Source organism: Anomalospiza imberbis, chromosome 26 (assembly GCF_031753505.1).
Source record: "Anomalospiza imberbis isolate Cuckoo-Finch-1a 21T00152 chromosome 26, ASM3175350v1, whole genome shotgun sequence".
Classification (NCBI taxonomy): Eukaryota; Metazoa; Chordata; class Aves; order Passeriformes; family Viduidae; genus Anomalospiza; species Anomalospiza imberbis.
In genome coordinates, this window is record NC_089706.1 from 2,641,943 (window position 1) to 2,655,715 (window position 13,773).

The 13,773-nt window shown below is 58.1% G+C and overlaps 2 protein-coding genes across 2 annotated transcripts in view; one reads left to right on the top strand and one right to left on the bottom strand.

Annotated features, from left to right (window-relative positions):
* Positions 1 to 13,773, top strand: part of OPTC (opticin) — a 159,156-nt gene that overhangs the window by 100,024 nt on the left and 45,359 nt on the right. The window lies entirely within an intron of this gene.
* Positions 5,642 to 13,127, bottom strand: FMOD (fibromodulin). Its single transcript, XM_068173117.1, has 3 exons — positions 12,918 to 13,127; positions 8,998 to 10,008; positions 5,642 to 6,712 (listed from the first exon to the last, which is right to left on the bottom strand). Exons 2-3 carry the CDS (start codon positions 9,992 to 9,994, stop codon positions 6,561 to 6,563), a joined length of 1,149 nt encoding a protein of 382 aa, XP_068029218.1. The 5' UTR covers positions 9,995 to 10,008; positions 12,918 to 13,127; the 3' UTR covers positions 5,642 to 6,560.

The following is a 13,773-nucleotide window of genomic DNA, read 5'->3' on the forward strand; positions in this document are numbered from 1 at the left end:
CCATCCCGGCCCCGCCGCTCCCGGCCTGGGGCCGGCCCCAAAGCTCCCATTGATGACCCGGGCCGGATAAAAGGCGCTTCTTGGCGACAGCGAGCAACTGGTGACAACTGCGGCCATCTGTCTGCGGGGCGGGGGCGCGGGCTTGTTCCTCCTTTCATGCACCGCTGAACTTTGCACCTTTTGTTTCCCGGCAAGGGAAGGGCTGGGAGCCGGGGGAAAGCGGCCTCGGGTCAGGGCAGAGCCCCCCGGGGTTCTGGGGGGTTTATTCTTCATTAAAATGGGAATTGTTGGTGCTGCGGGCGGCTGGCGCTGCTGGGTCGCCTCACCCCGCCTGTGCTCGGGTGTGTCCTTGTCACACTGCCGGGGCTGTGTGGCATCGAGGGACAGCGGTGCCCTGGCGGCCCTGAGGGGTGGTGTGCCCCTGTCCCCAAGAGACACCGGGGCTCTGTCCCCAAGGGATGCTGTGTGCCCATCCCCAAGGGACACCGTGTCCTGTGTCCCCAAGGGATGCTGTGTGCCCCTGTCCCCAAGGAACATTGTGTCCCCTGTCCCCAAGCTGTGTCCCCATCCCCAAGGGACATCGTGGTCCCTTGTCCCCAAGGGATGCTGTGTCCCCATCCCCAAGGGACACCGTGTCCTGTGTCCCCAAGGGATGCTGTGTGCCCCTGTCCCCAAGGAACATTGTGTCCCCTGTCCCCAAGCTGTGTCCCCATCCCCAAGGAACATTGTGTCCCCTGTCCCCAAGCTGTGTCCCCATCCCCAAGGAACATCGTGTCCCCTGTCCCCAAACTGTGTCCCCATCCCCAAGGGATATCGTGGTCCCTGTCCCCAAACTGTGTCCCCATCCCCAAGGAACATCGTGGTCCCTTGTCCCCAAGGGATACTGTGTCCCCTGTCCCCAAGCTGTGTCCCCATCCCCAAGGAACATCAAGTCCCCTGTCCCCAGACTGTGTCCCCATCCCCAAGGAACAATGTGTCCCCTGTCCCCAAGGGATACTGTGTCCCCTGTCCCCAAACTGTGTCCCCATCCCCAAGGAACATCGTGTCCCCTGTCCCCAAGCTGTGTCCCCATCCCCAAGGAACATCGTGTCCCCTGTCCCCAAACTGTGTCCCCATCCCCAAGGAACATCGTGTCCCCTGTCCCCAGACTGTGTCCCCATCCCCAAGGAACATTGTGTCCCCTGTCCCCAAACTGTGTCCCCATTCCCAAGGAACATCGTGTCCTGTGTCCCCAAGGGATGCTGTGCCCCTCTGTCCCCAGGGGACGCAGTGCCCCCCATCCCTGGCAGAGCCCAGAGCCCAGGCAGTGCCATGGCCCCCGGGACACTTTCCCTTTTTCCTCAGACACTTTCCCTTTCTCCTGGGACACTTTCCCTTTTTCCTGGGACTCTTTCCCTTTTTCCCCGGGGCAGGTCCCAGCCTGGCCTGGGAGCCCCAGGGTTGGTTCAGGGCTTTGGACCTCTGCCCTCCTGGCACCTCCTTGCCCAGGGCCACATCTCTGGGCCCAGCCTGGCACCAGGGGCTGGCACGAGCCCGGCGTGTCCCACAGAGAACATTCCCACCCCCAGGAAGCACCGGAGGCTCACGGAGCTGCCCCCTCTGCCATGTCCCCACACTGGTGACCCCCAAGAGGGTCCCGTGGGCTACACCCAAAGCCCACAGGTGGCACTTGAGGTGCTCCGTGTCCCTTCTGCCCTAAAACTCCAGAGAATCCCTAAATCCCTGCCAGCCTCACGTCCCGCTGGCAAAGGGAGAAGGATTCGGGGTCACCCTGGGATGGTTTGGCGCATCCTAAAATCCCTGTGGGGACCCCTGCGCCTGGCCCAGCAGGGATGGGGCAGCTCCGGGTGTCACAGCCGGGGGGACACAACCCCGTGGGACTGCCACAGGGTGGGGACATCCAGGAAATGTCACCGGGAGCGGGCTGGAGGGGACAATGTCCGCGCTCCCAGCTGCCAGACGGAGGGCGAGGCTCCTTTCCCCCGGGACAATGCCCTCGGAGCGGGGAGTTTGTTCCCATTGTGGAGCCGGATAAACAGGGAAGGGCACGGCCGGGGCTGGGGGGAGCAGCTGCCCCGCCTGGCTCGGGATTAAAAACGGGATTGGGATGAGATGTGGCTGTGGGGCTCCCTCAGAACTCACCCTCCCCTCGCAGAGATTGTCCTTCTCTGTGGGAATCCTGCCGAAAAACCAGGATGCCCTGGCTCTGGGAGGGCATTTTCCTCGATTTCTGGTGCTTTTGTTGGATTTTTAGGGAGTTGTACCCCACTTTTGGGGAGGATCCCACAGAGGATCTGCCCCACAAATTCCCCTCTGGATCATCAGCACATATTTTGGGGTGCAGCCATGGAGCTCTGCCCCAACATTCAGGCTGACAATTCCCATTTCTCCCCTTTTTCCCCGTTTTCAGCTCCATCCCAAGGCCGTGCTCACGGATCCCACGGATGGTTGTGGTGTCAGAACCATCCCAAATCCTCCTGGAAGGGGGGAGAAGGGCGATGCTGCCCCAAACCAGAGCCCTCCAGCAGCTTTAGGGGGGTTTAGGGGGGCCCAGGCTGCCTTTTGGGGCAGAGACAAAGCCCGGCTTGGTATTTATGGCACGTGCAGAGGGAGCGTGGGGCGAGTGGGACAGATGGCCAGGGGAACAAAAGGGGAGGCAAGAATGGGAGCTGAACAGATCGGGAATTTCCTGCCCAAACTTCTCCCTCCCATTCCCAAAACACTGCCTGGGGAGGGGGGGGAGCGGTTTGAGGGGGAGCAGGATATTCCTCATGGTGCCCACAAAGTGTTTGGGATCTCAGAGGGGTAAGAATTATCCCAGATTGGGTGGAAAGAGCCAAAATCCCAAAATCCCAGCTCCGTTTCTCTCCTGATTCGAAGGTAACAGATTGGGAATTTCCTGCCCAAACTTCTCCCTCCCATTCCCAAAACGCTGCCTGGGGAGGGGGGGGCGGTTTGAGGGGGAGCAGGATATTCCTCATGGTGCCCACAAAGTGTTTGGGATCTCAGAGGGGTGAGCATCATCCCAGAGTGGATGGAAAGAGCCAAAATCCCAGCTCTGTTTTACTCCTGATGTGGAGCTGAACGGATCAGGAATTTCCTACCCAAATTTCTTCCCTTCTACACCCAAAACGCTGCTGGGGTGGGGTGTGGGGAGCAGGATATTCCTCATGGTCCTCACAGAGTGTTGGGGATCTCAGAGGGGTAAGAATTATCCCAGATTGGGTGGAAAGAGCCAAAATCCCAAAATCCCAGCTCCGTTTCTCTCCTGATTTGGAGGTAACAGATCGGGAATCTCCCACCAAACTTTTCCCCCCTACAACCAAAACGCTGCTGGGGTGGGGTGTGGGGGGCAGGACTTTCCCCATGTTTCCCCCAGATTTTTTGGGATCTCAGAGCGGGGAGCCCCTCATCTTCCTAGAGCGGGTGGAGAGACCCCAAACCTCCCAAACCCCAAATCCCAGCTGCATTTCGGACGCCTCAGCCCCTGCCAGGAGTGGGATTCCCCCTCCCGGGAATCTTTCCCCGCTGCCCCCGCTGTTCCCTTATCTCTCCCCAGCTGCTGCGGCAGAATCCCGGCAGATGATTATTAATTATCAACGTTAATTACCATCCCCACCCACGCCCGGCACGGCCGCAGGACCTGCCCACCCCTTGTCCCTTTGTCGCCGAGCCTCCTCTGGCCTGGAGAGGTTTTGGGGTAAATCCGGGAAGAATCGAGCAAAGAGGTGACACTGGTGACACTTCCCTGAGTGCCACCAGCGGTTTGGGGCACGGGGACCTGTCCTGAGCTCCTGTCCCCGCTCCTGGGGGGTTCTGCCCACCCTGGATCCCATTGGGATGAGCCCAGCACCCGCTGCCTCGCTGCTTTTTTCTTTTCTTTTTTTTTTTTTTTTTTAATTTGGATTATTTTTTTGGCGCTTCTCCGAAGAGAAATATTTGGAAGGGTTGTTTCCCACCGGGAATTTGCGCTTCCTGAGGAAACATCCTAAAGGGAATGTTTACAAACAGTCTGGGAAGTGTTGGAGCTGAGGAAGGGAGGCTGCAAAACGGGAGGGAAAAAAAAAAAAAAAAAAAAGCGAGGGGAAGGGGAGAATAAGGGGGGGGAAGTGTGGAAAGGAGTAGAGGTGGAATTTGGGGTTTTCAGGGCAAAATTTGGGGATGTCAGGGCAAAATCTGGGGGTTTCAGGGCAAAATCTGGGGGATTCTGGTGAAATCCTGCTGGTCCCCGTGGGGAACCCAGTGGGAGCTGCTGGGTTTTGCCACCCCCCAGCCCAGGAGGGTCCTTGGGAGCACCCCACAGCCCCGATGGGATTTTGGGGGGCTCCCCCCTGCAGCAGCGCCCCCAAACCCCCTGCAGCCTCCAGGGGGGTTGTTTGGGTTGGTTTGGGGTTTCCTCCTCCTTTTTTCCTGCTCTGTGGGTTTGGACAAAACCCTGCACGCCCCCCTTCTCCTCCTCCTCCTCCTCCTCCTCCTCCTCCTCCTTCTCGGTGGGGTCCCGGGGCCCCCCGGACCCCGCAGCTCCTCCCGGCAGCAGCAGCAGGAGGAGGAGGAGGAGGAGGAGGAGGAGGAGGGAGGGGATGAGGAGGGGGAGCCCAGCCCCCGTTCCCTGCTGTTGCCACCACAACAAGGCAGAGATTGGGCGCCTGTGGGACCAATGGGGGCTGTCCCGGGATTTTGGGGAGGGGGGAAGCGGGGCAGGGGGGGTGCCCTGAGCCTCTGCCCCCTCCCCTTCCCCTCCAGCTGGTGGGAATCAGGAATCCCCAGCCCTGCCTGGAGCCAGCAGCTGCTGGAGGAGCTTAGGAGGCGCTCCGGGGTTTTGTTTGTTCCCTTCCCAGATCCCTCTGAAATTATGGGATTTGGGCTCCCTAGAACCTCCCCAACGCCTTTGGTTGCTCCATCTGGACCATCTTTCCAGGATCCCTCTGAAATTATGGGATTTGGGCTCCCTAGATCATCCCCTACCCCTTTGCTTGTTCTTTCTGGACCGTCCTTCCAGGATCCCTCTGAAATTATGGGATTTGGGCTCCCTACAACCTCCCCAGTCCTGCATCCCCTCCTGGTGCCCGCAGGGCGGTTTGGATCTCTGGGATATTGGGATGTGATGAGAGTGTGAATGTCCCTGTGCCACCCTGGGATGTGGGAAGGGTGTCCCAAAGGATTGGATGGGATCTTCCTGCCTGTCCTGCCTGGCTTCTCCACGAGCCTTGGCTGGAGCTTTGGGGCTGCCCCCGACCAGGGATTGGGGTTTTTTGGAATCCCAACTCCTGCATCCCACAGAATCCTGCAGGCTCTGCTTCCCTGGCTGCTCCCAGCCTGAGGCATGGCACTTTCTGCTCCCCTCCGTGTGAAATTCCTTTTTTTTTCCTTTATTTTTTAACCATCCCCCAGCCCAGCTGTTAAAAATCCTCAGGACCGAAGCTTGAGAGGCCAGGAAAAAAAACCTGGAAAAAACTCAGTGGTGCCTCCATCCCTCCCTCTGAGCCTTTTCCATGGATATTTACCCCCTGTTTCACCGGGAAATGCGGTGGAGCAGCAGCTCCCGGGGAAAGCTCCGTGCCATGCCCGGGCCAGCCGCTAGACGGCAATTCCAGCCTGGATTATGGCTGGAAAATCATCCCGGAGAAGAGCAGAGGCTGGGTGCGCGTACTGGAAGGGTTTTATTGATGGGTTTGGGGTTTACAGTTCATGCTGGTGAATTTATGGGATTTTTGGGTTTTTTTTAAAAATGATTTTTGCATGCAGGAACAACGCGGAGGGCCGGGGTGTCCCCCTGGACAGGTCACCCCCAAAGCTCAGCTGCCCCTTGGTCCTCAAACTCAGCCACCCGAGGGGCTGAGTTGGGGAATTTGGGATTTTTAGGGAATTCCAGAGTGGCTCTGTGATTGGTTTTGGGGTTTTAATTGGGATAGCCCGGGGCCCTGACCTCAGGGAGGGGCAGCTGGGGGTGACAACACCAGAGGTGACAGCTCCGGGGTGGGGTGGGGGGGTGACAGCACCAGGATTTTCCCCATCCTGCCCTGATCCAGGGGTTTGGGAGGAAGATTTGGGCCCCCTCCCATGCCCAGCCTGTTCCTCAGGGGTTTTCCTCTGAGCCCAGGGTGGGTTTCTCTCCTTTAGGGCTTGTCTCCGTTAATTCTGGAGCAGGCTGATGGAAAGGGGGGGAAAAGGAAGGGAAGGGATGGATTTGCTCCTCCTCACCCCACAGTGAGGGACCCTCCAGCCTGGAGGTCTTTAACCCTTCACTCCTGCAGCTCCCAACCCCTTCCAGGGGGTTCAGACCCGCTTTTGGGATCGGGTTTGGGATTTCCCCGATTCCACGGCGGGATGAGCCCCACCCCTGCTGTGCCCCACCCCAGTCTGGGGCAGGAGGTGACAGCGGGCACGGCGCTCTGTGGGCTGGCTGCGGCGGGGTCAGAGCTGGGATTTGAGTGGGAAAAGCGAGAATTTCGGGAAAACCGGGAGCACGCTGCGATTGCGCTGCCGCGAAGCCGAGTCGGATGGAAAAGGGGGAACGAGGGGAGTCCCTGGGAGCGGGGGACACAAGTCCTGAGAGTGGCTCAGATCTCGATGACGGTGGCCCGGCGCAGGCACAGCGGCGCGTCCGGGGGCACCGCGTTGCGCTTGATCTCGTTGCCGTCGAGCCGCAGCACCTGGAGCCGGGAGTAGTTCATGACGTCCACCACGGAGCAGAAACTGCTGATGGAGAACTCTGGGGAGGAGAGGAGATGGTGAGGCCTTCAGGGTTTAGGTTTTGTGTTTTTCAGATTCTGTGCTGCTTTAGTGTGCGGGGCTGGGCTTCACGTTATGGGATGGTGAGCTCTGTTCATAGGGTAGGGAGACAAAACAATTCCTTCTCTATGATCCAAATTTCAAATGATCCAAATCTCAGGCCCAAGAGCACAAACAACATGGGCTGAAGAGAGAAATACAACCAGGATGGGACTGCATGGGCTGGAGCTGAAATTGGACATTGAACTCCAATGCGCAAATGGAGCAGAACTTATGAAAGTCAGAAACCCGTCAGCGGTCGTGCATTTTGTGAACATTTTGGGCTGGGTTCATTTTGTGACCTTTTGGGACCACCTTGGGTTCATTTTGTGGCCATTTTGGTCCATCTTGGGTTCATTTTGTGACCTTTTGGGACCATCTTGGGTTCATTTTGTGACCTTTTGGGACCTCCTTGGGTTCATTTTGTGGCCATTTTGGTCCATCTTGGGTTCATTTTGTGACCATTTTGGTCCATCTTGGGTTCATTTTGTGACCTTTTGGGACCATCTTGGGTTCATTTTGTGACCATTTTGGTCCATCTTGGGTTCATTTTGTGACCTTTTGGGACCATCTTGGGTTCATTTTGTGACCATTTTGGTCCATCTTGGGTTCATTTTGGGACCATCTTGGTCCATCTTGGGTTCATTTTGTGGCCATTTTGGTTCATCTTGGGTTCATTTTGTGGCCATTTTGGTCCATCTTGGGTTCATTTTGTGACCTTTTGGGACCATCTTGGGTTCATTTTGTGACCATTTTGGTTCATCTTGGGTGCAGCCCTGGCTGGGCTCTTGTGCTGCCCAAGTTGGATCCATGGAGGAGATCCTTTGAATAAATCCCTGCTTTATTCTTAGCTCTGTCCGGCCTCTGCTCTAGCTCAGCCATCACTGGAGCTGAATCCCCCACAACCTTCCCCCTGATTTTTAGTGGGAAATTCTCTGTTTTGGGTGATCAACTCTGAGAGCTGCTTTGTGTTGAGGCGGGCAGGGGGGAAGTAAAATGAGAGCAGCCCAAATTCGCTGATTTTTCCTGCGGATTTGGACTCAACCCCTCAAGTTAAAAGGGTTCCTGGTGCTCCTGGCCGCAGCCAGGAGGAGCAGGAGGGTTTGGAATCTTCCCTGCCCAGCCGGGATGGAGCGCTCGGAGGGTGGGGTCGGATGGAAAACATTGCTTTCCATCAGGATTTTCCTTTCCAGCCTCTTTTGGAGGCTTCCTGTGCTGCGGCCTCCATCCCCTGACCCCTCTGACCACCGTGGGACCCCCGGGCAGTGTGTCCAGGAGCGGGGATGTCCCTGTCCCCATCCCAGCCGTCCCCTCTGCGCTCTTCTGCTGCCAGCGCCAGGCAGGGAAATTCCAGCCCAGCCCAGCCCAGGCTGCGTTTGGAAGCGGGAGATGGAACAAACTCCAAAATACATTTTTTTGGGTTTTTTTTTTTTTTTTTCCGTGAAGGATTTGAGCCTAGAGGGCAGCAGAGCTCCAGGCCGGGCTGCTGCTGGAAAAGGCAGCGGGATGCTGGGGGGGGGGGCACGCTGGGGTTTGGGGATTTGAGGGGTGAACCCACAGAGGGGAGCCGCGGTGGGGCGGAGGGGCAGGACCGCGGTCTGGATGCTCCAAAGGGGTTGGAGCCGCGCTCCTGGAGCCGCATCCCCCATCCTGGGGGTGCTGTGAAGGTCAGCAGGACCCGCAGAGGAGGAGGAGGAAGAGGAGGAGGAGGAGGAGGAGGAGGCGGAGCCGGCGGTGGCTCCGCGGCGTTTGTGGGCAGACGGCGGCAGCTCCGGTTTGGAAAGCAAACATTTGGGAATCTGTTCCCGTGTCTGTGCTGCTGGCAGCTCCCCACTGCGGGGTTTTGTGTTTTCCCTGCAACAGCTGATGGCTGCACTGACACCTTCCCATCCCCATCCCATCCCCATCCCCATTCCCATTCCCATTCCTATTCCCATTTCCCATTCCTATTCCCATTTCCCATTTCTATTCCCATTTCCCATTCCTATTCCTATTCCTATTTCCTATTTCCCATTTCCCATTTCCCATCCCCATTCCCATTTCCCATTCCTATTCCTATTTCCTATTTCCCATTTCCCATCCCCATTCCCATTTCCCATTCCTATTCCCATTTCCCATCCCCATTTCCCATTCCCCATTCCCCATCCCCATTTCCCATCCCCATCCCCATTTCCCATCCCCATTCCCCATTCCCGCCCCAATTCCCATTTCCATTCCCCTGCTCACCGTTGATCTGGTTCCCCTGCAGGTAGAGGTTCTCCAGGTTGGTGTTGACCCGCGGGATCTTCTGCAGCCGGTTGTAGGAGAGGTCCAGCTCCAGGATGCTGCTGCTGTTGAAGGTGTTGCTGGAGAGCCCTTGGTTGGTCAGGCTGTTGTGGGACATCCTCACGTACAGCAGCCTGGGGGACACCTGGAAGTAATCGTTGGGGATGGCGTTGATGTAGTTGTACTCCATGTAGAGCTGCTCCAGGGAGGCTGGCAGCCCGTCGGGGACCTTCCTGAGGTTGTTGTAGCTCAGGTCGGCCAGGATCAACGACTTGAGCCCCTTGAGGGACGCGCCCATCTCGAAGATGAAGTTGTGGCTCAGGTACAGCGCCGTGAGGTTCTCCAGCCCCTCCAGAGCGTTGGAAGGCACCTTGGAGATCTGGTTGTAGGAGAGGTGGAGCTCGCGCAGCGAGCGCGGCAGGGGGCTGGGCAGCCTGGTCAGGTTGTTGTTGTTCATGTAGAGCCTCTCCAGGCGCTGCAGCTTCCCAAAAACCCTTTTCCCCATCTTCTCGCTGCTGATCTGGTTGTTGTGCAGCGCCAGCCACTCCAGCTCCGTGGCGTTGTCGAAGGCTCCCTCCTGGACGGAGGTGATCAGATTGTTCTGGAAATAAACGTACTTCATCCGCGACGGCACGAACGGGAGGTACCGCAGGTTGCGGGTGTCACAATACATGGCCGAGGAGAAGTTGGGGGGACAGTCACACTCTTGGGGACACCGCCAGGGCGTGGCTTGCTGCGGCTCGGGCTCGGGCTCGGGCTCGGTGTCGGTGGCAGAGGGGTAGGAGTAGGCGTACGCGGGGCTCTCCTCCTCGTAGTAGGGCACGTAGTTGTAGGAGGAGACGCGGGACTGCCGCAGGTAGTACTGGAGCCACGCCAGGTCCTCCTCCTCGTTGTACTGGCCCAGGGAGGACCCGCAGAGCCCGGCCAGGATGAGGATGAGGGTGGTGGCCCAAGGCATGGCGCTGGAGGGACCTGCGAGGGGACAAAGCCGTGGGAGGATGAGCCGGGGAGGCAGGCAGAGCTGGAGAGGCAGGAGGTGAGGGAATCCTGCCCAAAAATCCCCGTCTGTGGACACTTCCCCTCTGTGGAGTTCCGTGATCTTCCCCCTTTTCACCTGGGAGAAAATTCCAGCCCGGTGGAGATTTGGGAAGAACCGGGGGAGATCTGGGAAAAACCTCCCTCACTGGTGGAGATCTGGGAGAAACCAGTGGAGATTTGGGAGGAACCTCCTTCCCAGTGGAAACCTGGAGGAGAACCTCCATCCCTGGAGGAGATTTGGGAGGAACCCTAGTCCTCAGGGGAGATCTGGGGGAAACCAGTGGAGATTTGGGAAAAAAACTCCCTCCCAGTGGAGATCTGGGAGAAACCTCCCACCCTGGAGGAGATTTTGGAGAAACCAGTGGAGAGTTGGGAGAAACCAGTGGAGATCTGGGAGAAACCAGTGGAGATTTGAAAGGGAGCACCCACCCTGGAGGAGATTTGGGAGAAACCTCCCACTCTGGAGGAGATTTGGGAGAAACCAGTGGAGATTTGGGAGAAACCTCCCAGCCTGGAGGAGATCTGGGAGAAACCTCCACCCCAGTGGAGATTTGCTTGTGAGATCCTGATTTCTGGCAAATTCCATTGCAGTTTCTGGGGACACGCGGATTTGTGCGAGGTCACACGAGGTGCCCGGGGTTGGCTCTGCGTGGGAGGGAGGAGAAGGAATTTGGATCCCCTTGGAGAAGGGATTTGAATTCTCTGGCTGAGAGGGGAAGCTGCCAGATCAGGGTGATTTTGGGAGCTCGAGGAGCCTTTTGAAGGAGCTCGAGGCATCTTTTGAAGGAGCTATTTATGCTCCGCTCGCTGGTGACAGGAATCGCTGTGGGTTTCTTCCAGCTCTCCCTTCCCCCACAGAAACGCAGGATGCAGATCCTGGTAAACAAATTCTGCCTGATTTTGGAGCTGAAACCTCTTCCAAGCTTCCATTTCCCCAGGCAAGAGAAGGGGCAGCACCCTCGCTGTGACCAGGGAGAGGGGACAACACCTGGTGCTGGATCCAGAGGAGAGCAGGGAATGAGGCAAACCCATCCCTGATCCCCGTGGCCGCCTCCCGCCATGCCCAGGTGGGGCTGCAGCGGGAGGATTCCAGCTCTGGAGTCATCCTCCCTCCTCATCCCGGGATAAATGAGCACACGGGGTGTTCCTGCAGCCAGGCAGCTTGAAATCCCTCCAGGAATTTCGCTGCTGGGAGCGGGAGAGGATCCTACGTGGCTGGGAGGGTGTCACTGCCAGCTCTGCTCCAGCAGGGACCAGCAGGGACCAGCAAGGACCAGCAGGGACCTGTAGGGACCAGTGTCCCCTTTTTGCCATGCCACAGGTGGCCCTGAGGTCACCTGGTGACCCCTGGCCATGTCCCCAACCTGCAGCAGGGGAGGGGACGCCCGGCCTGGCACGCAGAGAGGGCACAGAGGGCCCTGCCCTGCCACCCTGGCAAGGGAAAAAAGAGGGATTGAGGCAGGCTTGGCAAGGCCGGGATTTGTCCTTTTTTCCCCGCTCCCTGTGCTCGGGACGGGATCCTGAGGGATGCTGAGTGCCACGGGGAGCTTGGCAGGGGCAGAGGAGTTTCTCCTCCTCCTCCTCCTCCTGCTGCTCCAGGGCTTTGTGCCTGCTCTCATACCAGAGCCTGCAGCTTCTCCACCCTCTTGGCAGCCTCTTCTTGGGGGCCCCTCTGGGGCAAAACCCCATCCCTGGAGGAAAAACCCCATACCTGGGGGGGTAAGAACCCCATCCCTGGGGGTAAAAACATCATCCCTGGGGGCAAAACCCTATACCTGGAGGAAAAACCCCCATCCCTGGGGGCAGAACCCCATCCCTGCAGGAAAAAAAAAAACCATTCCCTGGGGGGAATATCCCCATCACTGGGGGCAAATCCCTATCTCTGGGGGACAAAAAACCCCATCTTTGAGGGCAAAACCCCATATTTGGGGGGCAAAACCCATCCCTGGTGTCCCCTCACCTTTCCCAGTGCCCCCCTTCAACCCTCTGGTGACCCCAAAATCTGTTCCCAGCACCCCCTGCTGTCCCCTCATTGTTTGTGGGGTTCTCCTCCCCTCCCTGGGGCTTCACCCCTGGGTTTGGGATCTGAGGTCCCTGTCCCCTCCTGGTGTCTCTGTCCTGTGCCAGGGGGTGCAACGGGGTCAGCTCCTCATTCCAAGGATTTGGGGGCATCCATGGGGTCATGGCAGCGCTGCTGTGCCGGGCATGGAACCCTGGGATGGGGTGGGATGGGGTGGGATGGGGGGCACTGCCCAGCCAAGATGGGTGTCCAGATCCCAGATAAGTGGGCATGGAGGTGGCAGAGGGGCAGGAGGGGAGATGGGATGGGGAGATGGGTGGGATGGCAGAGGAGCAGCAGGAAAAGACGGGAGGGAAAAGGCCGTCAGGAAAAGTGGGCAGGAGGGGAGATGGGCACCAGGAAAATGGCTGGGAAGGGAGAGGGGCAGCAGGAGAAGTGGGCAGGAGAGGAGAGGGGCATCGAGAGAAGTGGGCAGGAGAGAGGAGCAGCGGGAGAAGTGGGTGGGAAGGGAGATGGCATCAGGAAAAGTGGGCAGGAGAGAGGAGCAGCAGGAGAATCGGGCAGCAGGAGAGGTGGGCACCAGGAGAAGTGGGTGGGAAGGGAGATGGGCATCGGGAGAAGTGGGCAGGAGGGGAAGTGCCTCTCCAGCAGCTCCATCTCTCCAGCTGTGCCACCCCTGGCGCTTCCACGCGCTTCCCGCCGCGCCGGGGCGCGGGGATGGAAATCAGACTTCCAAAAAAAAAAAAAAAAAAAAATCCCAAATAAATAAAATAATAATAATAATAATAAAAAACCTGCCTAAAAAAGGCCGAGCTGGACTCACCGAGCTGCGCTCCTCCTGTGCAAAGGCTGCTCCGGGCTGTGCCGTGGCACCGGCAGCATGGGAGGGTGGCTCCCGAGCCGCAGCGCCGGGTGCCCGCCCCAGATCCCGGAGCAAATATTGCGCTGGCAGGGCACGGGCTCGGCAGGGATCTCGGGGAGTGACCTCCCAGCCGCAGCTTTGCAGGAGAGACTGGAGAGCCCCTGGTGCTGCCTGGCGTTATAAATAACCTGCGATTTCTTTCCTCCCTCTCCTCCTCTCTCTCTCTCTCTCTCTCTCTCCCTCTCCCGTCCTTTCTCTCAGGAGTGTTGGCACTTTCCAGGCTCCCTCTGTTTAACGATTTAGCGGCGTTGGGATGTTGTTTTTCAGGGCTCTCCTGCGTTTCTCATCAGGGAGCCGTGAGCAGGCCACTGGCCAGATGAGGGAATATCGGGTTTTGGGGGTGCTGAGGGTGGGCTTTTTGGGAAAAACAAGGAATTACCCTGAATTTGTACACTACCGGGAGGGGAGATGTGGGCCCTGCTCCGAGTGCTCCCCAGGAAGGCTCAGTTTGTGCAGTGCTGCCGTTAAATATTTGGGATAAACATTTCCATGAACGATAAGGCGGCAGCATCCAAAGTAAATAAATTCCCTACCAAAGGGGCCACTGTGACAGCGGGAATTTGTCTTCAAATTTGGCAGCTCGGGGTTGCCAAGCTGGCATTTCTGCAGGCTGGGAAAATCCACATGGAACTGGGGGGTCTCATCCATCCCACTAGGATTTGGGATCTCATCCATCCTGCTGGTACTGGGGGGGTCTCATCCATCCCCCTGGGATTTGGGATTTCATCCATCCCCCCTCGGGATTTGGGATTTCATC

Bases quoted from the DNA above. Each gene is read 5' to 3' on its own strand.
- FMOD (XM_068173117.1), bottom strand. From the start codon at position 9,994: ATGCCTTGGGCCACCACCCTCATCCTCATCCTGGCCGGGCTCTGCGGG. The intron at 6,713-8,997 runs GTGAGCAGGGGA...TCTCCTCCCCAG, and splicing joins GCAGGGGAACCAGATCAACG to AGTTCTCCATCAGCAGTTTC.